This window comes from Tubulanus polymorphus, chromosome 6 (assembly GCF_964204645.1).
Source record: "Tubulanus polymorphus chromosome 6, tnTubPoly1.2, whole genome shotgun sequence".
In the NCBI taxonomy this organism is placed as follows: domain Eukaryota; kingdom Metazoa; phylum Nemertea; class Palaeonemertea; order Tubulaniformes; family Tubulanidae; genus Tubulanus; species Tubulanus polymorphus.
Genome location: NC_134030.1, coordinates 10,521,613 through 10,546,036, shown reverse-complemented (window position 1 = coordinate 10,546,036; position 24,424 = coordinate 10,521,613). Strand labels below are relative to the sequence as shown.

Here is a 24,424-nt window from a genome sequence, read left to right as displayed (position 1 = left end):
ATGCCCTGGCTCGGTGGTCAATGTAACCTCACTGTTTGTCCAACTCTCCAGACTAGTAATATATTAACGCCGGTTTTCTATCGAGGACGGAGAACGCATCGGGACATCACGTCCAGTCGTAATGGAGGTAATTCAATCGAGGTATACCGTCTGATACCTTATAAAGTTCAAGGATATTCGTCTCCCGAGGCGCGTTGGTGAGAGCTGATTTCTATTCCGGCTTGAGCACTGGTATTATTGACTTGATTAGCTTAGCTAAAATTGCTCGGGATGCGTCTAAATATCAATAGCAATATTATTTTGTATCCAGATGCATTTAGTACGCCTTCACCATCAATCAATTTTCCGGGACGAAGACCTCATATTCAGTCTGGGGTCACTGGCATTTATATGTGTTAAAGATCTTTATTTGATGTGTGATATTAGAATCAATGTTGACGTTGTTTTAGAATGTACATTTTTCGCCATATTCTTGAATAATCAACGTTATCAGTTGCATTTGCGCATTGAATTTCATCGTGTGATTAATTACATAAACTGAATTCCACCCAGCGAGTGCGTCATGATGATAGACATCAAGCACAAGCAGACAACAAATGCACAAAAAAGTTGACTGCCATTTGATGTCCCATATGGTAAAAGGTAAAATCCCACAGTAAATTCCCCGAACCCGGTGAAAATATCACAGGAAAAAAATACCCCTTGGTAAAAATCCCCCGAAATTCAATTTTCTAACAAACTGGAGCATAAAACTTACATAAAAACTAGATAATACTTTTCACAACAATATCTAGGAACACAAATGTACGTATTTTAATATTACGTATCACCTATATCTTTTCATATCTTCTTAGAAAGTTTTAAAACTTCGATATTGACATTTTCTATGCTTATAGCTTACTAAAAGTCACAGAATAATGTCTTTTTATGCATATTACTTGCTTTTTTACCGGGGTAGGGTATTTCCCGGGGGATTTTACATGACGGGATTTTACCAGAGGACATTCACCGCGGCTGATTCATCGGGGATTTTTAACCTGGGGGATTTTTACCGGGGAGATTATTAATAAAATATTTACCCACGACTGTCCAATATGACGCGTGCAAGCGATACGTTTGACGCCCACGTATGACCCATTTGCAGCAGGAATACCAACTTTCTATGTTTCTGACTATAATTCAATATCGAGTTAGGAAACAAAAAAATCATGCCACTACATAAAATTTGCATTATCGCATTGAGCAATAATTAATCTTGACGATAGAAAACAAACTATAGGAAATGGATATGCGAAATGTATTGATAAGATAACACAAGTTGAAAATAACAGCGATTCGTTGGGTGCCTTTAACTACTGAGATCGTCATTGCTATATTGGCAAAATGTGCATGACACTCGAAATTCGTTTTATAGATAACTTCGCTTTAAATCTATTATTACAGGCTGCTTCGAACGGCTTCCGAAAATGTCCCGCTGAATGAGGTTAACGGTGGCTAGTTCTTATGCTCGGCAGCACGAAATCGAAAACTAAAACGATGGGTCCGTTGGACTGGCATCAGGTGGAGGAGTGGCTGGAGGGAAACAAAGAAGTCGTTCAGGATTATTTCATTAAACGAGCGGATTTAACGTTGATTAACAAATGGCTTGTCGCGCACGGATTCCATACGGTACACGAGTACATTACCGGCGGACGTCGGGGATCCATGTCGCAGGACAGCAGTGGCCCCGGATCACCGAGCATACCGATGACCGACAGCGGCTTTTTCTCCGACAAAGATTCGAAACACCAGCGCTCGAACTCGAAGAAACACCTTCGACACGATTACGCCCGGTCGAAAATGCGAAGCATGTTCCGCACTTGCGAACCGGCGGTCACTTCCAGCACGGCCCTGGACGTGCGCAGGAGCAGCTTGAAAGGCATGCGCCAGTTCAAATCACTTCCGGCCACTTCGGTGAACATGCTCAGCTATCTGATCGAGTCGAAAATTCGCCTGCCTCGATACGCCAGCAAAGACGAAGACCTCAAACGCGAGCTTCGCTACACAAACGAACGCGAGTTCTTTCTCGAAATTGTCAAGGATATCTCGAACGATTTGGACCTGACCAGCTTGACGAGCAAGATCGTCGTCAACACGTTGATACTCTGCGACGCCGAATGCGGCTCCGTCTACATCATCGAAGGCCCGAAGAACAATCAATACCTAGTGTCGAAAGGGGGCAGCAACGGGAAAGGATATAGCGGTCAACAGGGAGGAAATGGCGGGATGTTCACCGTCGACGAAGAGAACGTTGTGAAGTTACCATTGGGTCGTGGTATTATAGGCTGGGTTGCCGAGACTGGGCATACTTACAACAGAGAGAGGACAGTAGAGGTAAGACCATTTTGATACATACTATATATTGCCGCGATTACACGAGCATTTTGCACCTAGCCCAAATTTGGCCCATGCCAGTAAGCCAACCGTTCGCTCAGTGGGTTGCGTGCCCGATATTGACACGTGGCGACAAATCTGTCCCGATCAGAAACTTCGGGCCAGGCCCGTGCAATATTAAAAAGCATTGGTCAGGTTATTCCGTTTAAGCAACTTATTTTCCTCGTGGGACTGACCCCAGTAGAATATAGACTAAAACCTTAAATAGTATTCATAATCAATCTGAGAGTAGAAATATGTAGGATACATTATCTATTGTCAACCTGACGACATAGTTTGCTAAAAGGTTTCAAGGCTTGGGATATCAAAAATATTGCGTGAATGCTAGTTGGTTCTGGAATTGACTCGCATCGCTTTTCACAGCATCGTTTTGACATTTACGTAGCTTTTTATTAACGAGTGAGTGGTTTACGTATGGACACGCTCTCCGATTGAACACGCGCCGAATTTGGACTCGGGTCTGGTGCGGGCTGATCCGTGTGATCGCGGCTACACGATGGCAACACGACCAGAGTCGTGTGCGGGTAACATTCATCTATCCGTTCATATACAACTGGATCGTCCGTCTGTGTGTGTTCCTGTCTTTTAGCTACTTAGCTTCGTTAATAGGCGGTCGATGTGGGTGATGAAACTTGGGTACAATGTTATTACGGGGTGTTGTGCAGTGCAAAGAATGGGCATAGTGAACCACTTAGTTACAGAACTAGGCACTAAAACCTCAGCTCACCTGAAATTGTTCAGCAACATCTGACTGTGAAGATGACCTTATAAACTGACGAACGGGGCCGAAATTCCAAAAGTTGGAATGAACAAAATGAACTGTTGGGAACAAACGCGTGGTAATTTCGGAGTTCGAGTTTGAGCCGGAATCCGAGAACCGATGTCACCATATGGCTAATTGTTCCCGATTATTTTCCTCCGAATCTACCCTAATTTTCGCGTTAAACGTAATGAATAGCCTGGATCTCGTTTTCTCGTCCATGATGATTGTAATGGATAACCATCTAACATATACAGTGGTGTGGATTATTTGCGGTTCAGGAAATTGGCTAGTTTTAGCACCAGTATTTGCAATTTCCTGATATCCCGGTATAGGAGCAACTACAAAAACCGCCTTAATATGCCTTGACACGGTTTGATCAGGGACTTTAACAATGGGTAACCCGCAACCCTACTGCGGCGATCGATGATGATTCCTAATATGGCAAAGAAATGTCCACCAGGTTCGCTAGTAGGTATTCGATTTTCCGCATTCGATCAATTCTGCTGATCATTTAATTCAGTTAGAATTAATTGAAATAATTAAAACTACTCTAATCACTCAGATCATCAAATCAATTAGATGTTTTTTCGACGGGTGATCGACAATGACGTAAGATTACGATTACGATTACGATTTTATTTACACTCCAACCATTTCCATGCTATATGGAGGAAAACTATTACACATGTGTATACCGGGTACAAATATTTACAAAACAACACTGAAGTGATTAGAATTTAGAGAATGAAAACGTAACAAAATATATATACATCAACTATTTACAATACTATAATATGCTATTGGAGGGATCTATATACATCTAAGCCGGTCTTAATGAATTTAGCTAATTTGACCGTTGGGTTTTTCAGAATATCAAGGGTATTAAAGGTATTCAAATTCAAATAGTTTTTTCGGGGTTCGTTAAGTAGGGACTGGATGCTCGTCGCGCCATCTAGTGGGATACGTATAGCTAACGTTGCAGTTCCCCGTGCCGATTCACCTTCATTGCGTAAAGTCTATTTCGACTCGGCATAATGTTCCATCTATAACTATGAATTCGATTGCCTTTGTTTTTACTTTTCGACGAAATAGAAATCCGAGGAACCAATGATGATCGATTTTGTTTATTTTGACTCGAGATCGTCTGCTGGCCACCGTCAAACGCTCGAAGACATTTTGTGAGTTCAACGATCTCGTATTTCGCAATTATATTTACGCTGCTAACAAAGTTGCGACGCTTACGACTATCGACAACCGAATAACCCAGCGCAATTTACAAATACATCCAAACCATTGAACTAACACCAACATCAATAAGCAGGTTCATTATATATTAGAAGTGTCTTTATTTCCAAATCTGGACGAATATTTACTCCTCGGTAATATCATCGATCTTCACCGAATTTGAATTACGTTCTATCCGTTGGGCGATCCAACACCTTTTAAGGTCCTCAAAATCATGCCGAATTCAGCAAGATTTTCTGCAAGTGACATTGCCTTCTTTGATCGTGTTCTTAGATTATGATAGAGTGAATTCGGTTTATATGTCTAGCACGTACGAGGATATTATATAAATTGAATAGAGAGTGCGTGATGTTCAATGTCGACTGAAAACAAATGGTCTGAAATAAATAAGATAACGTCTCTTCCGTCGATTGCCGGGTTTACGCGGTTATTTCTCCGTGAAATTGAACGATCCCGAGCTGACAGCCTCAACAATTTTATTTCACACAAAATTCTTAACTTTATTTATTGAATGAGATCATTATTTAGAATTTTGATGAATTATAGGCTATACTTGATCTTTAAGAGGTATTAAGGGTAATCAACTTGAAAGTTTATTGACGCTTTGAAGAATAACACGTATATATTTTCTTATATTGTAGATAATAAACAATATAAATTACCTGATATTAAGGATAAATAAAGTTATCGATGATTGAATTGAATTGCCCGGAAACCATTCTAGCCCCGATATATTGATGACACAGTGTACATTTTCTAAAAAATTAATCATTAAGATTCATGAAATATGAAATAAGAGATATGAAATATATTTGGTTACAAAATAAACTCCAAAATCAATATCGTAATTGTTATCTTGAAACGCCAATATTGATGACGTAGTGCACATGCCGACTAACACAGAAGCCCTTAAACGCATATTTTAGTTTCGTTGTATATGAAACGTTATCGCAACGGCGTTAAAATACATACGTAATGAAAAAATGATAAGCGTGGGTGTGTTTATATTTGAATCGCGTGTTTACGCCGAGCGCTCGACGCGTACGATTTCATCGTTGCAGACGACATTGTTATTACGGAATTGAACGCGTCAGATAAGCAGGAATCACTCGACGCTAACGACTAGCACGGCGTCGTTTGAAATACATTAATCATGCCGCGCTATTCAGACTTGTATGGAGATATTAAATTCCGAGAAGGAGACGTGTTATTTTTGTTGTTTACTCGTTTTCTAACGCCCAAATCCATTTAGGCCTGCTAAACGACGTAACAGCTGAATTCATGACGGAAACCAGAATGAATCAGATATTTTTCTTTCGGTTTGTTCGTAATACATAAGGCTTCAAACTGGATACCTTGTTTCCCCTAATCGGTCGGGTCACTTATATATTGTGTAAACTGCGATAAAATTTGTAATCAGTTCATTTCTATAGCTGCCAGGTCTATCATGGTTTTTTTTGAATCTTAAAATAGGGATTGACCCTGTTATTTATTTGATTGGTAGATTTCGGTTGATTTTTTTTTTATTTCGTGTCCCTTACAAACCCACCAGACTTGCTGGGAGCAAAACAGGGGGTTTGATTTTGATATCGATAACGATATTTGTTATATAAGTAATAATTACAAATTTTACAAGTTTGTATACATAAAAGCTTGACGTTAGATCTACGTCTATATGAGTAGGCGACATTTTAAATGCGACCATGTTTTGCTGCCCTGAGAATTCGACCCGGTAGTCGTGTTCTACGTATTTTTCGAAAACTCATTGTCCCAGTTTCGAACCATCCAAATCAGGTTTACCCTCCGATAGAAGCGGTATCGAGGCAACGGTACGGATTTAAAGTCAACCTCCAGCAGCACCTCGGGGCTATGTACTAAATATATCCAAAACACAAGCGGTTACAAGACGGAAATCTAATTAACGAACGTATTAAAATCGACATTTTGTCGATATCAATTTTATTACGTCTGCAAAGAATACTTAACGCCTACGAGCATTATATCAACGTCTATTCCAATAAAAACTTATGTCAGACGTCAGAATGTCGTGAACCATTTCCGTTTCATCGCTAAGCAGGACCTCGCCGGACATCCAACCATCGTTTGGCGTGTCAACTCGCTTTATCAAATTAAGAATTCTTCCGCAGACTAGGCCAATTTCGGTTATCGGCATTAAACGACTATAGTCGAACTAAGCGAAACCGAGTGTCAGTTAGTCAGAACTATATTCCGGAAATAGTTCGGAAATTAAGCGCAATCGGTTATTAGTTCCGATCACTAGGCGTTCGTTGCTTATGTATGTTTCGCCCGAGCTAATCCTAGTAACAGTGTTTATCTGATAGGTCACTTCCACAATTTGAAAAAATAGCGGTAATAACGTAAGGCAGCATTGCTCCGTAATTACATAATTTCGGAAACAATTGATCCGTGTATGTGGCATTTGTCGCGTTGACTCCGCCTAACGCACACGTCAAGAAATGAATACGAAACAAGAGATTTGTTTCTTTGTGTGTCGGTGATTTGGTTCAGCCGTTTTGAGACAGAGCGAGTCAAGACGCACCGTAACAACCCTATAGAACGCTGCAAGCGATGGAAAATAGATCGTGTAGATCACGTATTACATAATATATAAATGGCAGCGGTTCTCATCGGTCATGTAATCCGTTCGTTGTCGCTGATTGGTAATTGTGTCGGGGATTCTTTTTAGCTGACTCTGACACGAAATTCACTAAATCGCGTTTTGTGTTTCGGCACAACGCACACAGTCACGAAACAAACCAGATATGCATTTCTGTTTCGGGGGTTTCGCCTTTTGATGATCTTATGCGCTACGTATGCGTGAGTCGAGTGCAGTAGCCATCGTTGAACAACAGTTTTTGATTATGGCGGGCGAAGACACCCCCAAATATAGCATTACGATGAAAGATGATAAAAACATGATGAAATGATGATGGAAAGATAGTGAAAAGATGGTGGTAAGACTGAAGATTGTTCAGCAATGATATAATGATAAAAGATAAAAAGGTGAAATGATGAAAAAAGAGGAAGATGGTGGTGGGGAAAGGAATTACTTATAGAGCGAAATATGTATGGAATGCTTCATGAAACTTAGTATATATTAGTATATATATATTTGTTTTGTGGGCGAATAGTAATATAAATGATTTTGAAATATGAGAACATTGTTTAGCGCATGACTTTGAACTTCTTGGTACGGACAACTTAGATCAGGGATGAAGTCTTTTCTCGCGTTGGAAACGTACGAATTCTCGACCGTAAAAGATCGTCTAATGGACTCGTTGTTTTTCGAACTGTTCGCTTTTATCAATTATGATAATGATACTAATTATAATAATATTAATAATGATAATATATTTTTCTATATAGCGCGGTGATAAAATCTTGGCCACTGCTTTTTACATTCTAAAACTACATTATAAAAGAACAAGTTAAAAATTAATCACCATAGGTGTTTATAAAAAGAAAAGTTTTCGTTCTGGATTTTAAGGCTGAGACAGATGGAAACTCTCTTATGCTACGAGGTATAAGTTCATTCTAAAGATTAGGAGCTTTTCAGTTACGAACTGAGGCCCCTAGAATGATCGTAGTGGATAAGTGCATAATCATCTTCGGGAACCCGTCACCACATCAATCGGAAAGGATCCACTTTCCTGCAGCTGCTGATATGCAAAACAGCTGTTTCGACGCTGTTTATACGACATCCATTTCAATGCAGGTGCATATTCGGCGTATAAGATCGAAATCGAAATTGCGAGCTAACTGCTTATTGCCGACTATAGTTGTCAGATTTATATATTGCCCATCTTCGAGGCCGATTACGATGGATCTAATGCATTCTGTGTACAATGTGCACTAAATGAAAGTAGACCAATAACGATGGATCTAATGACTGCGTACTAAAATAGGCGCACTAAATGAAAGTAGTTGATAATGAATATGATTTCAATGTTCCCATCTTCGGGTATAACGGTTCCCGAGCACGCCTCTATTACAACAGATAAAGATGTATAACTTTCTCCCTCTCCCTCTCCCTCTCCCTCTCCCTCTCCCTCTCCCTCTCCCTCTCCCTCTCCCTCTCCCTCTCCCTCTCCCTCTCCCTCTCCCTCTCCCTCTCCCTCTCCCTCTCCCTCTCTCTCTCTCTGGGCTTTTGATCGGGGCGGATTAAGGGATGGTCTCGGGGGTCATGACATCTGTAGCCTTCCCAATGAGATGGGCCTTTTTGTCAAGTCAGCGATCATAAAAAACCTGTAATTTTGACGCTCATCCTCTCGGAAATGACAACCTTGCGGATGAATTTCTTCAAAAATATCTAAAAAGCCGAGGGCGGAACCACGCGGAACCCAGCCTTTGAATCGGTTGCCTTGAATTGCCTTATCCTTTCTCCTGGACCCGGGCCTTCCAATTTTCACAATTCGGCCCATATTGATATACCATCGCGATGACGTCATCATCTCAACCACGACAGTGAGCGACATTAAATCCGAAAGCGAGAATTGAAGTCCGTTCACGAAATGAGTGCCTATATTGACTGCGTTTACCATGGAGATGTCTTTCATTTCTAGAAACCTGTGACGGTTTATTCTGTAGGAGCAATGACGGTAAACAAATATCAATGCAAGAGACCTGGAAATCACGCGTACACGTTCCGTAAACATACATCTCCAGACGGTCGGAAATTGGTAGAACTCTGTGTCGTCTCGACTGCCAAATATCACCTTTATCATCCAGAGCGCGACTTGACGGTGATGGAGCGTTTCTGCGATCTTGCCAATTTACCTTGATGCGAAAGGTCGTGTCCGTTATGGACCGCGGTCGAACTTTAGAGCTGAGACTTGTTGTGAATAACGCCTTAATTTTGACTCGGAGAGACTTGGTCTGTCTGTGTTGTTCTTTTATTCTTTTTTGAAGATGATCACCTGCGAATATATTCGATATCAGCGGGAAAAACAAGGGAGTTTCAATCGGCGTATAGTGTTCGTGATGAATCAACAGCTGCATATTTATATCTATATATACACATGCATGCAATGCCACTGTTGATCATCACGAAGCACATTCGAGCGATCATTACAAATATAGCTCCATAACAATTCCGCTCAAAGTCCCAAAAAGGTTTGAAGGACAAAATTAGTTCAGCCACACGCTTCGTATTTGGGATACAAACATGTATGTCGCGCAGTGCTTATTTGTTGATCATCGTCACCCGACAACGGACTGCCTGATCTGATTGAATATCATAAAATCGATCTTAACTACTGCGATGACGTCTGCGATGACATCAGATGAAGCGATAGGGAACGTGAACTGAACCTTATGAGTATGACGTATTATGCAATACACGATGTATGCATGTATTCTGTCAAGAAAAACAAGTGATTGATTTGATTTATCAGATGATTATCAGAGTACAAAATACTTTACACTTATTCTCTTATCTACAAATAGGGATTGACCCTGTTATTCATTCAATTGTTATTAGGTTTTGCTTGATTTGTTCTGATTTTGATTTGGTGTCCCTTGCAAACCCACCACACTTGCCGTGATTGAAACGGGGGGTTTGATTTTGAAATCGAAGTACCAATATAGTCGTGTAAGCAACGGTCGAATTTACAGAATTTTTCAAATCGAATTACATAATTGTAAATTTCGGTTCCGGTTCATTCACATAATCTTCAGACCAGCCTGTACCGGCAAGCGACTGATTGGAGTTAACTTAGTCGGCTGCCTATTTCAATACATCGAGATTTTGGAAATAACTATACTACGAGGTTGAAGATCATTGTATCCATTTTCATTGTTTTGGTCGTTTTCCACTTGTAAATCGTCCGAAAGATTATTATAGTTTAACACGCTTATCTATATTACTGTTTACACATCCGAGCGTGACAATCATCAGGACCGCGGAAATCATATTATGATTGTCGCTGTAACCCCGATGATTGTATCAACCAACTACAACGAACAGATAAGCATAGTTTTTATGTTAATACAACAATCTATTCATAGAAGAGGATATTGTACTGGTCGACATACAGAATGTATTTATGATACCCCTTGCTCCGTGAGAATAAAACACCGAACTAGGTTTGCAGCAAAATTAAGAAGATATTGTGTGATTGATTGATAAAAGGTCATTTATTTACAGAAATGACGGAAATGCAAATATTCCAGATCAAAACTGGTTGACATACAGAAATATATTTCTTCAATCTGCATCTGCATCTTCGGCCTCAATCCTCCTAAAGGGAATGGCGAAAGTGACGATGCAGGCGAAATCCACGTAAATTGCGGTATGAACGACTAATTGAGTTCGAATCATCGTTATTTTCACACGATCAAGGATCAATTTTTAGATCATATCAAGCCTTGTGATACGTCTATTACCTATTATTTGACACGGGAAGTCGAAACGTTCTTAAGAAGTGTTCGTTAACCTTCGAATGGAAAAAAGGTTAATATTAGTCTAGGTACTATACATTGATGAGATTTCATCCTGTATTGATTGTGGGATTCCAAGCTCACAGATGTATTCAAATAAATCAAAGGTAACGAGTAAAAGTCCACTTTATTCGAGGTTCTTAATGAGAGAGGGAGAAAAGGGAGCGAGAGGTTTTGCTCCCTTAGCCAGCTATTGCCATTGGTAAAACCATATTTAGTTACCTAGTATTGAACTGCTGATTATAATTGATGGAATTTTTCGCTGTATCAGTATTAAGATAACAGTAGATATTCAAACCGGTGCGCCGTAAGAAAGAAGCTGCGGTGTGTGTATCGTGTACTTTTAACTATACGAGCGAATTTACGGCGCTCCAGTGCGAACAGAGAATTGGTGCCACCGAGTGACGTTTCGAAGCGATAACCGTCCAATAAAGGCGCTCGTCGTCGTGAAAGGAAATCTGCGGAAATTTCATCGACTTCGCCGATCGACGAGAAGGAAGCTTGTTGTGTTCGATGATATAAAACAGCGATGCGTCGCTGTAAACGGCTGTAAATGGCTATTTTATTACATATGCGAGTTGATCAGTTAATCCGAACAGCGAAGGCTCGCAGTTAATCGCGCTAATATTCGTCTGATTGGTTGCATATTCCGCGTCGACGCGTCGTCGTCGGCCGCGACTGAAATTGGCCAATTTACATTCAGAAAAACGTTGAATACGCGCTTCAAAAGAGCGAAGACGAATATTGCAACAGGCGTTAGCAAAGAATGTAAAAGACGTCTATCTTTCTGAAGAATTTCTTAGAAAAGGAAGCCGTACATTTTTCTAAGAAAAGGATGCCGTACATTGTTATCGATGTGATCAAGGCAGGTGTAGTTCCACCTTATCATTGCCCAGTGACTCGTTGCGACTGTCACCCTTAATTGTAACCAATATTGCCACCGATCACGCGCATTCGCAGCTAGCCCAATACGCCCGCCTTAAAACCCTTTCGGTGGGGACAATTTTTATTGATTATGAATGCTTCATGGAAAATAATTTTCCTCTGTATTGCCTTTAACTTCAAAATCAGTTTAATTGCGTCAGTTTCTAAGGAGGGAAGACCCGTAAAACTCTGCTATGAAAATAGTAATAAGAGCTACCAGAAAATGTTTGGTAATAGCTTACTATGCCCAGTTGGTTTGGACCTATGTAATAGTTAGAGACTACGTTCAATTTTAAGGGAAGGCCTCCATTTTAGTCATAATGGATGGGCATGATGCGTACTTTGAAATATAAATATCATATGTAACTATGTAATTATGATATTATGATGTAACCAGAGATGGCGGACAACGTGTACCCTCCGTGCCATCACCTCTAAGGATATTGGTCATTCACGACCATTTTAAAAATCATGACCATATTAACGCGAAACATGATTAAGACGAAATTGATCGCAGCCGAAGCGGTCTATTTCATTCGGGTAAGAACGCTGTACGTTCGATGACTCTTCGAGAGAATCCGAACTGCTGCGCTGGCAATAGTTACTGTTCTGTCGTTCGATTCGACTAAGATTCCAGACAGCTGCGCGGATTTAGAACGGGGATATTCTAACTCACCCGCGAGCGACATTAATGCAGACGAAATTATCGAGAATCAACGATATAGTTCCATCGAAAATCAAAAATATCGAAATTCCATTCGCTGAAAATTTCTTTCAAATTTACGAAACTGACCTTTTAGATATGAATTAATCTAACTATTGAATCTAACAATTCATCATTTCAAATAACCAACAGTTTTATAATCAATAGGTATAAACATGTTTTATGATTGATAGTTTTCTATGGTCAACTTTTTAAATCTAGTTTTCAGTGAATCGTTCGTAGTTGAGAGTTAAATTTGTTGGTTGAGATTTTGCCATTATATTGAAATTAGGCGCAGAAAGCTGTTACTGAAAGTAGTTATGTTTCTGTCGCAATGTTTGGATATTTTCATGAATCAAACTGCGGGCATGAAATCTTACCGAGGAAAAATGACGGCTTCATTCTTTTGCGAATGTTTGTATAATATATATCTACGTGAACCGGGCTTCATCATCAGACATCGTTTTATTTTTCATTTCCTATTTGAACATCGGTTCAAAAGCAAATTATCATATATTCAATATTGGTAAGTACAAAAACCAATACAAAACCTATAAAGAACCAATAGACTTGCCGTGTTCGTAGCGACGAACACACTTTTACTGGATGACTGAATGTCTGTTATCAACGAAAGTAGTGTTCACCATCAGCGACTTAACATAGCGTGCCGAAAAAAAAACCCGATTAAATGTCAATCGAGATAAGCCAAATAACGATAGGCCTTATATTAAATGAAATACGACTCGTTCTCATGACGATTCTCTGTTGTCGTCGTCGTCGTTCGTTGCTTCGTGTATTCATTCGAGCAAAAGCAACCTTTTCTTAAAGATAATGATGTTTTTCGCGTTGCGTGCCGCGAAATTAATGAAAATGCGCGACCCGGCGTATTACTTCCGACGCGCGGTTATTACAAGACGATACACCGACAGTGCCGGCTTTATGCTCTTCTTCGCGTGTGACGTCACTACACAATCGATGCGTCGCTCCGGTAGTGACGTAAACTCCTAGTCGGGCGGCCATCGTATCAGCGCGTGATTAACGAGCCTACACATAGAATGATATTTGGCCGCGATAAACGACTGATAGGTGTTGTTGCGCGGCGATGGCATGGATTGCTATTCTTGTACTGCATCTGGGTCAGTAAGTGCACATAAAAGCTGACGATGACGGAGTAGTAGGTACAAATGATGACGTCATGTATATGAACTTTATCAGTCGTTATATCCGTTACATCAGTCAGGATACGTAGGAAGCGACTGATTAAGGGATTGAGGCGCAAAACTGGTTATTTATAAAATCGCTGCTTAAATGGTATTCATGTGAACCTTTGTTCTGGTTTGTTGTGATGTTCATCATCGAGTTCAATTGGTATATATACAACACTAAAAGGTGTGTTTATTTTGATTGCCCAAACTGATTACTCAGGCGCGGATCCACAGGGTAGCACATGGGGCACGTGCTACCCTCTAGATTTTTAGTTTTATCTCTTCGATTTCATTACCGCTGGTCGATTTTGGCGTTTGTGTCTAAACGCCGACAGAAATTCACCTACGTCACGTCGCTTCCACGAAGTAACCGTGACCAAACGAAACTACACCGTGTTTCCGATTATCGAACTCCATTCCGGTCACTTACTCGCTTAATAAGTAGATGATAAATTGGATAAGCAGATGGTCTGCCTGTGCCATTCAGACGTCACAGCGAAATGATACACGATTACCTCGAAGTTGCCCTCACGGATAGAATTTCTAATAGAGGCCAATCCTAATACTGCCGCCTCTACTTATCCACATACTGCACGCAATGCCGGGTGTATACGCTGGTCGCGTGACAGCCTCTCGCCAGTTTATCCGTCTTATCCGTATACTTATTAATTCTCAGTTGACAGTTTCAACCTTTTAGTGACGCCATACTGCCACGCTGAGCTTTAAGGCTGCGAGCCAAGCGAACTACCAGCTATAAACAAGTCGCGGCGTGGGAATCTGCAGTCGTAAACAACTAGCCGAATTATGAAAATAGGCGCATTTTCTGCACTTCTCGCGAGATTTGTAATTGCGAATATGAACGGAGTTCGGTGTTCAAGCGGGCGTAATTTTCAGAGGCATAATCGTTAATAATTTAGAAAACTAACTGCTAAGTGTTTGTTCAATATAGATTCCAACGCGATGTAAACAGACGACAACTGCGCTACGCACAATACTGTGACGTCATAATGTTTGCGCAATTAACCCCGTCGTATCAACGTCGAAATAGATTTTGAAATTGTGTCAAACAGTCAGTAAAAGAAAGTCATTCGGGCTTGACGTCATGAATTAATCAATTCATTTGTGGCGTAACTTTACTTCAGCGAAGTCCGGCTCGATAATCTATAGAAGAGGTTGATAAACCCACAGTTTGAAGTAAAAACCGAGAGATTAAACAGAAAAAACTAACAAATTAAGAAAAGGTGCATTAAGTACCTTCTTCATAAATATCAAAACTAAAAGGCTGTTTGTGTGTTGGCCTATCGGCTGCTCTGATGGTAAATAATGATATGATGTACGATGTAGCTTCATGTTTAAACTCAATTCTATGAGCCATTACAAAAATGTTAATAATGGCCCATAGACTTGAAATGGAAAGTTAAATATGATAATAGCTAATAGAATTGAGTGGAAACGTCAAACTATCTCTTAGTTTGTTCTTCTTACTCTGAGTTTATTAGCTTATTGACTTACGTCAGCCCTTGTCTATGGAAGCCAACATCTCGTTACGAGATCATCTAATGAAATAGCTGTATGAAGATTATACTACTTGGGAAGAGAAGCGTTTATTCAGTAACCGGGTATGACCTTGATCGAGACCTTAAACCCGCCGAACATTAAAGGTATACTGATTGCCTCTAATGAAATACAGGTGTCCAATATTTTCAGTCTGTGTTCGATGCCGATAATTTCGTTTACACCGGACTTTCGGTATCATTGGTAAAAAGCCGTTATTGACGCCGATCTCGAATTACAGCGACGATTATGCGTTTCCGCCGTGAAAGGTAGACCCGCGTTCGTGCAGAGTGGGAATTTGTGGCTGACTCGCATTTGTGACATTACCGCGGTGAGAATGCTACCAAATTACAGTGTCCGCCCACCGGAGACCGAATAGACCGAATCAACGTCTATTTTTAGCGAATTAATTCTATTCCTGTTGGGCAAAGCCGATAAAACTGTGTTGATCACTGTCAAATAGCACCAGTGATTGCCACTCGTGACTGACAGACAGCGCGACAGGCACGCGACTATCGAATTTATGACAAGGAATCAGTACTAATTGCAATCTTCCATTAGCGTCGTCTTGTCTGAAGTCAGTTGAGACAATATCAAATGGCAAGCTGGGCGAAGAGGAAATTCGTTTCACGTCCGTAGCAAAATTCTCTGTCCTATCATCTGTCCAGGCAAGGGAATGTACTGTGACGCTAACGGAACGCGGCCACACTTTTCTATTGGTAGCAGAACTTTGCTTTAGGACTATTCAAATATTTAGATCTTAAAATTGTTCCTGTTTTTCATTGAATAAGTAGATTTCATTTGTCTTTTTTTTCTTATTTGGTGTCCCGTCCAAACCCAACACACCTGCTGGTAACGGCGGGTTTGAATTTGAAATCGGAAATCGAAGTACAGATATAGTTGACGGATACTATGACAATATTTAGATATTGAAATAGGGATTGACCCTGTTATTTATCTAATTGGTAGGTTTCATTTGTTTTTTTTTTATTTGGTGTCCCTTACAAACCCACCACACCTTCTAGGAGCAAAACAGGGGGTTTAATTTTGAAATCGGAAATCGAAGTACAAGTATCGGCGGTCAAAATAGAGAACTGTTTGGTTCGAATGGAAGTACATAATTGGGAAATTTGGTTGCGGTTCATTCAAAAAATCTTACCATACTGTAATTCTTTAATGTCAGCAAAACCTTCCGGAAAAATGCTCTCCTGCAATGCCCAAACAGATAGCCCATCCTCACAAAAACTAGGTCGTAGACGAATCTCAGTCGACAATCAAATTGACACAAAATACACACGATATCTTCAACAAGACAAACGAGTAATATTTTCGTCGTGGTGACGTCAATAGGATTCCCGAAAGCACGTGATCGTTATGGCTCAATCTCAGTGATTTATCGACCAGACTCATTTTCCGGTTTCGACTCGACGTCACGATTCACGATACCAAGTTGATCAGACAACACTAGATCTGAGGCGCCTGATAAGCTTTTCAAATGACTTTTAAGAAAAAGTTACCGTTAATCACCTAAGTTCATCTTTTGCAAGTGAGATGCCGGCTCGTATGCTATTTCTGAAAACTACAGTAAAACCATCCTCCCCGGCAGGGATTCGAACCTGATAGCATCGCTGCACTCAGCCACGACACGAACCCCTGCAAAAACTGTGGACCGGGTGCGCAGCTGCATGCCCAGGTTTACAGCACGAAAACTTGCGGCACATATCAGATTGCTTGTTGTATAATCGTTCAGGGAGATATTTTTCTCGAAAGAACTATAAATCGAAAAACCCGGGCTAAAATAGAACAGGACTTCTGATTGGCTAATAATGACATCATCTAAGCCGTGCATGTAGCTGCCCACTAGGACAGGGGTTTGTACCGTTGCGAGTCCCGATGCCATCAGGTTCGAATCCCTCCTGGGGAAGGATAAAAACCATAAACGTTCCAAGACGGAAAAAGGGCTCGCAATTTGAAGTTTGGGGTGATAATAAACTAATTTTATCAACGAATAATGTGAGTGTTCGTCACGCCACCTGGCGTAATAACTTGTGGAACTGCGGCTTCCCATTGAATGATGATTTGTTAGTTTCGTCGTTCAGATATATGTACTTCCTCTGCAATGCACAAAATGCGATACAGGAAATCATTTCATTTTTTTCCTTAGGTATTCATATGAATATTGATATTCTCATGCTTGGAATCCGATTTACACATGTGTTGATAAGTCGATTATAAGTCGACTATAAACAGTTGCTAATTGAATCGATATATCGCATCGGCTAGTTTCACACATTCTCGCGGAAACCAGACACTCTACATATAACATTAATACGAATATAATGGTAATATTGGCAAACAAGAGCGAAAGCAAATGGACCTTTCGCAATCACTTGCCGTTTCCGTCATCGAAATTCTTCCAATCGATGATGAAAATTTGTTTGATATTCCCGTCTCCTTTTTTGTTCGCGTGATTTGCATAAGTCGATTTACTTCGTTTCTCCCTTCATTTGAATTCGAATCGAATCGAATTTTTCCTCTTTGATCCTAAAAGGCAAATTCTTTTACTGTGTCCTTTATAAAAATATTTTTAGAGGGACCTAGTGTTAACCGGGTGCAGAATAAACACAACGAGACGTGCTTCATCACCTGATAGCATAACCCAAAAAATGGCGGCCACCTCGACCTTCTTGGTCATCTAAAATGCTGGATTTCCGCGTTTTCGGACTATCGGACTACCTTCTTAGTCATTCTCAAAGATATATTTACAACTAGCAGGATACCCGTCATCGGCGGGTTGGTTGAGGGGGAGACATAAACATAAGCGTTACAGTAATAAGAATAGGTCATGAACATCCTTACTGAATTGCCAGCTATAGTTCACTTACTTCCTCATGGAGGGAGACATCTCCAAAAATGGCTGATGATGTCATGTATTTCATTTTCTCATGATTTTCTTTTACTAAATCTAACATATACATCATTGTAATTATTCACAAACTATGCTAAATACATGAATCTACCCACCAAAATGACTGTGAAGCGTCCTCCAAAATCCTTCAACCAATTCATTTAATAATCTAGATCTAGATCTATATGTACAACAAACTGGTATTGGGATATAACCAAAAATACATAAAGAGGATGTATGTATTATGTATGTCTTTATGTATTTTTGATATAACGCATGTGATATAGATTACACGCGGTTTCCCATAAATTCAACGCATTTCGATGGACGCCATGCCGTTTCCAGTAGCCGTCGTGGTTGTGACGTTTATCGCGCACCTACTGATTTAGCTGACGCCGAATATCACGCTCTGTGTTAGAAAAAAACCGTACGGGGTAAAAACAAATTAAGCTAGTAAATCACGAATTGCGCGATAACTGGATATTTTCACATCGATATAACGCGTCGTATTTTGAAATGAAGTGAATAATTGAGTTTCAGGAGCGGGATATAGTTCTTGCGATGTAAATTGAATTTTGTCGAAGACTCCTTACGGGGTGAGAAATTTCGTTAGTTTTTGAATTCAAATGTCATCATTTTCACCAATATCTCATACATGTATTGGTAAAATCGAAGCATATCACACTTAACCATATATATTGTGACAGACGTCTTAATACGTGCTTCGCCTATTATGTACTGTTTGAAAAAAAATGGCTGCGCATCCTCTGTAGAAAAATCCCTACGTAAATGGCAAGCGAATAAACGTGAGAAATCCCCCATTTTATCAGCCAAGTTCGATAGTAGATGTGAATAAGCTTACATATTTGATACATACACTGCTATTCAAGCACTTTTCATCTTTGGCTTAATTATTTTGGGATTTCTCTCGTTTATTCAACTAACGCCGATATCAGTCGAAAATACCCACGGAAGTGGCCAGCGAATATATCGTAAATGAAGAAAAAGCTCGATAGTTAAAGATGACTAGTGTTCGGGGAGTTGACAGAGCTCATTAGGATACAGTCACGGTATTCGTCTTCGAAGACAAGACACCTAGAATATTTACCTGTCTTTGATCAGCGGAGACCGCGATCACGATGCGTCGCGATCATCAAAGATAGATCAAGGCCATCACTCCCCATCGTCACCGCGATGACAAATGCATGTATCGAGAACTTTCTCGAGATCTGAGTAGCACGAATATATTTCCATAGCTAGCTATATATCATAGGGACATAATCCGTTTTGAAAAGGAACGGGTAACTTTTCATCTCTCTCTTTGGTAAGATTGAGTTGATGGGATTTGGTACACGCTAAAAGGGCAGGCATTGTGTTCCATTATTATGTAGTTCGATTTTAACAAAAAATGCTGTTAATTCGACCGCCGATCACACAACTGTATCTGTACTTCGATATCCGATTCCAAAATCCCCCTGTTTCGCTCCCGGTAGGTGTGGTGGGTTTGTACGGGACGCCAAACCAAAACAAATCCAACAGGAAATCTACCAATGAAATGAATGAGGATCAATCCCTGTCTTGGAATAAAAAATGACATAGTGTTTCGAATCCCCATGTCGATAACAAAGTGATTTCTGTTTTTTTTTTGTAAGACATAGACACAGTAGTCCCTCTTGTTCATTCAACTGATTTTCTGATTTGGTCTCTCTGATAAGCCACACATGCCGGGATCGAAACTGGGGACATGATTTTGAAATCGGAATAGTTGGATGGTCGGTCGAATTTACGTACACGCATATTTTCTGTTTAACCGAATATGTATAATTGGAGATATAGGATTCACCCTGCCTGAATCGGCGAACGACTGGTGCCGTATTTCTTGGCCAACTCTTTTCGATGACGTCAGTGTTATCACGCGGTGTTGTGTTTTCAAATTGAAAGCATCGGTATTCAACACACTATCATACCGGCATGTCCGTATAGCTAACGAATCGCGCTGTTAATTAAATCCGGAATGGTTATGAATACCTCGGGTATATTCATAAACCCGAACCAATGTCAAGGTTACCCAAGCGTATGTCACAACGCGCATCGTCGAAGTCAATTTCCGCTCCGTGCACTATTACGAACGACGACGTCCTTGGCCTACGATAGATGCTTTTCCACGTGATTTGTTAGCGCGACATTAAAATCTCGTACGTTGCTTGCCAAAATCTTCGATTAATTCGTCGACTATATATCTACTGCCAGTGTCCTGCAACTAGGAACGCATGCATTATGCAACAGGCGAATCGTGTTAGACAACGCAGACAACGTAGCGAACTGGAGTGGCTATATTTCATCTCGGATTCAATTCAATGTTTCCTGTGGGTATTTTTCTCATCTAACTGATGCATTAAGCCGCACTACACTACAACGACAACGACACAATATTAATAATTAATTAATAAATTTATTTCCACAATAAAATTACAACATGTCATAAAGAGATATACAAATATGAAATGTTTTAATATAATGTGGAGGAGATTAGATGAAGCCAATGAAGGCTTATAAAATCTCTAATCCCCTAGCATACACCGATTCACTCAACTCATACACAAATATATTTTTTTTCAAATATCATGTATCATATGTGGGCCTAGCTTATCCGGGTGACCACAGAGCGTCTTTCATCTCTAAATCGCGAATGGAATAGAATTAATGAAAATGTATATACCCTATATTGGGATAAATTTGCGTGCGGAATATGCAATTCAATTGAATTTTAGAAGAACTTAAAAGGAGGTCGACGTATGAGTAACCACTAGCGAACCTGGCGGATACTCGCGGAATCCTCGGTTGCCACAGTACTTTGGGGCTGTTACTTTGTTGGTCTCATCTGCAGAAGTTCACGGATCGAACTATATGGACATAAAGGCTCGTCATTTTCAACTTTCATGTAATCTTGATTTCATTTTTTGTCTGCCAAGATTCCATCACACGTTAAGATTATCATTTTACGTTGTTATATTTCCTTTGAATTCTACATTTCAAAAGCGGCCTTCACAGTCGTCGGATCACTTCCGCAGCCGGGGAGGGTGCTTCAAGCTACGCACGGCGACTTCATTTCCTGTTTGGCAAACACATTTTTTCTTAGAATACGCCACAAGGCGTTGATGACATTTTAGAACGATTGAAGAAAAAATGCGATAACTATCCTCGAGATATTGAGATTTCTTCTTTCTTCATTCGCACGGTGTATTTGTAGGCCTACTAACCTAAATTGATACATAGAACAGAGCCGCTATAATCTGAGGCCTCGGGCCTCGAAACACGCTGACTTTGTGGCTTTGTAAGTAACATTTGCGTACATTCCAATTCTGTGTGAATAAGCTACAAGGAGTGTATGGCTCCTCGGGTGCGGGTGGCGATCATCCCCATCGTTGAGACATCATCGTAATAGTAACAGTAATTTATTTGTCACCATGAATATGTACACAATTAATAATAAGAAATTTATTCACGAACGATGAGGTGCATATACAGCTAATGACAGGAACCTGAGCAGAGCCTTAAAGGCTGCATATCCAAAAGGATGTTCAGACACCCTGACAAAACATGAAATTAAAAGAAAAACCAAAATAAAAACAAGAGATAAAGGATGCTATGGTGAAAAAATGACGATGAATTAGTATCATGCAAATGTTTGAAGATCAGGTATATATCAGTTTATATAATATCAGTATATAATAGATAATATAGTATAATAATCAGTTTGAATATCAATTAATCGAAATGATGTTATTTTATAGAATTCTCACCTCAAACCCGGCCCCTATGATTCCAAGGTTCTAGTGACAGGGCCTCTGGGTCTTTTTACAAATACTAACCCCTCCTTTGCACGTGTTTTTTTTTTTTGTTTTGTAGCTCTTGGAATCGGGTATTTTACGTAACGATAAACGAGTTTCGATGAAGGAATTGAAATGCAATCGCCAATAAATCAAAAAGAAATAAAGATATAACCAATATCGTACCAGTTGTATCCATGGTTCGGAAAAACAGCCTCGTGAACTAGTGGCACTTTCTCGTGGAAGATTGATAGTAAATCTACGGAGCGTTGATTAATTACTCAAAATTCTAAGAGGGAATTATTGAGACGATTAGGGCCTAATTCTCAGGAAACTGTAAAAAGGCTTATTCTTGTGCACAGACAGGTGATATCACAGGTAGAAATAAATAGACAATACGCACCTCTGGCGCTTAGATCAATGATAGGAATTAACAACGTATATCTTACTTTCTATACTGGTATATAAATGCAGCTTGGATGAACAATATAAGCCCCGATCACACGGAGACGATTTGGCCCGACCCACATTGGCGCGGATCAGACCCGAGCCAAATTTGGCCCGTACCTAAAAATAGAGCGCGCTCAAACGCAAACAACTCAATCGATACTAAACAATGCTTGAAAAACGCGAAGCGAGTCATTTCCGGAACCAGATGCAATTCAAAGGCAATCCTTTGCCCCGTGCTAAAATTTGCCTCGGACCTGGTCCGACGTTTTTGGTCGGGCCAAAAACGCTCGTGTGATCGCGACCATTGACGATCAGTCTGACTCCGCTGGATATACAGAGAATACAAGCCACTGTAGACAGCTTCGTCGGCTAGAAGTCTTGGTACATGTATATATCTTTTTTGTAAGTGAAAATATGCTGTAGACCAACTCTATTTGACGTTACTTAACTTAAGCACCAAGGGTGCACCCAGAGATGTAAAATTACTCATTTCTATTCGCGTAAAAAACTAGAACTATCGCGAATATTTGATCTTTACCGTCTGGGATCGTCGCTAACACAAACAACGACTACCTGCAATATTTACCAGCGACAAATTCATCAGTAAACCCGAGCCGTCAGTGTACAGACAGCCGCCCCAGCCCCTCGATATAGCCGATGAAAAATCACGTTTACATAAATGCGTTATTAATGTATTTATACGATGCACTTTTAAATGCCCTACTACGAGTCGGTTTCTTCTTCGATGTCGTGACTACAGTGAATGTGAGCGTATTTTAACAGACTGCGTGGTTTAATTTGAAATGGAAACTTATCTCTCACATAGAGACTAACAAATCCTCTTTGCGCTATGGGTTCTTTTACGTGCGTGTATTAGGTACTCCTATAGCCAGAAACCTGTCTGTCGTTAAGTTTCACTATTGGATATTTTCGCAAACCGCATAAGTTGATGTAAGCCTATCCACTTATAAAAGCTTACTGCCAACGATTAGGTAATTAACTTATACTTCCTATGAACTCATTTGAATGTGTCGTAATCAGAGTTTAACGTATAAAAGAGCTGGTTTCCTATGATAGGATTCGGCAAGTAATGGAGCCCAAATGTAGAATCCGATAAAATAGTTCAAATTATTATTTGCATTTATCCGCACAACATAGTATATGCTCAGCTGACCGGTTGAATGGATGAATGCGTGACTAGATGATTGGACGATTGTATGACTGGGCGACTGGATGACTGGCCGACTAGATGACTGGTCAGCTAGATAACGGGATTTCTGGATGACTGGCCGACTGGATGACTGGTCGACTAGATGACAGGATGTCTGGATGACTGGCTGACTGGATGACTGGCCGACTGGATGACTGGCCAACTGGATGACTGGTCGACTAGATGATAGGATGTCTGGATGACTGGTCGACTAGGTGACTGCATGACTTGGAGACTGGACGACTGACCCACTAGATGACTAACTGGATGGCTGGCCGACTGGGTGACTGGACGACTGACCGACTAGATGACCGAATGGCTCAATGACTAGATGACTGGATGTCTGGATGACTGGCCGACTAGATGACTGGATGGCTGGATTATCGCTCTACAGTCGCTGGGTCTTATTACGTTAAAATGAAGAATCCCAACCAACGTATGGGATGTCCTAAACCCTCCCATGCACTATTACCCCGTATTTTACACTCGAACCACATCAAGGCTTCTGAATAACCGTCATTCCGTATCTACAGACGGTCACGGAGGACATGTTGTTAACGCGAACAAGAAATCATCGGTACTCGCGAAGGTCTTATGTATTTATACATTACATTAGTCGTCACTAATCACTAATTACCGAAGACAACTTGACTCACTGATTTATATAATTGATGTACACGTACGTATAGAGTAAGATGAAGCTGTCGTGTACAACATTACTGTCACACTTGGAATAACTC

At 40.4% G+C, this 24,424-nt stretch overlaps 1 protein-coding gene across 3 annotated transcripts in view; it reads left to right on the top strand.

The window, feature by feature from the left end:
* Positions 1-80: 80 nt before the first annotated feature.
* Positions 81-24,424, top strand: part of LOC141906826 (dual 3',5'-cyclic-AMP and -GMP phosphodiesterase 11A-like) — a 68,497-nt gene continuing 44,153 nt past the window's right edge. For 2 of the 3 annotated variants that reach the window (XM_074796237.1, XM_074796239.1), the window contains exon 1: positions 1,402-2,373. In XM_074796237.1, coding sequence (XP_074652338.1) covers positions 1,504-2,373 — 870 coding nt within the window. In that variant the 5' untranslated portion in view covers positions 1,402-1,503. Of the gene's footprint in view, positions 128-1,401; positions 2,374-24,424 lie in introns of those variants that run through there. The other variant, XM_074796238.1, reaches the window with a different exon arrangement.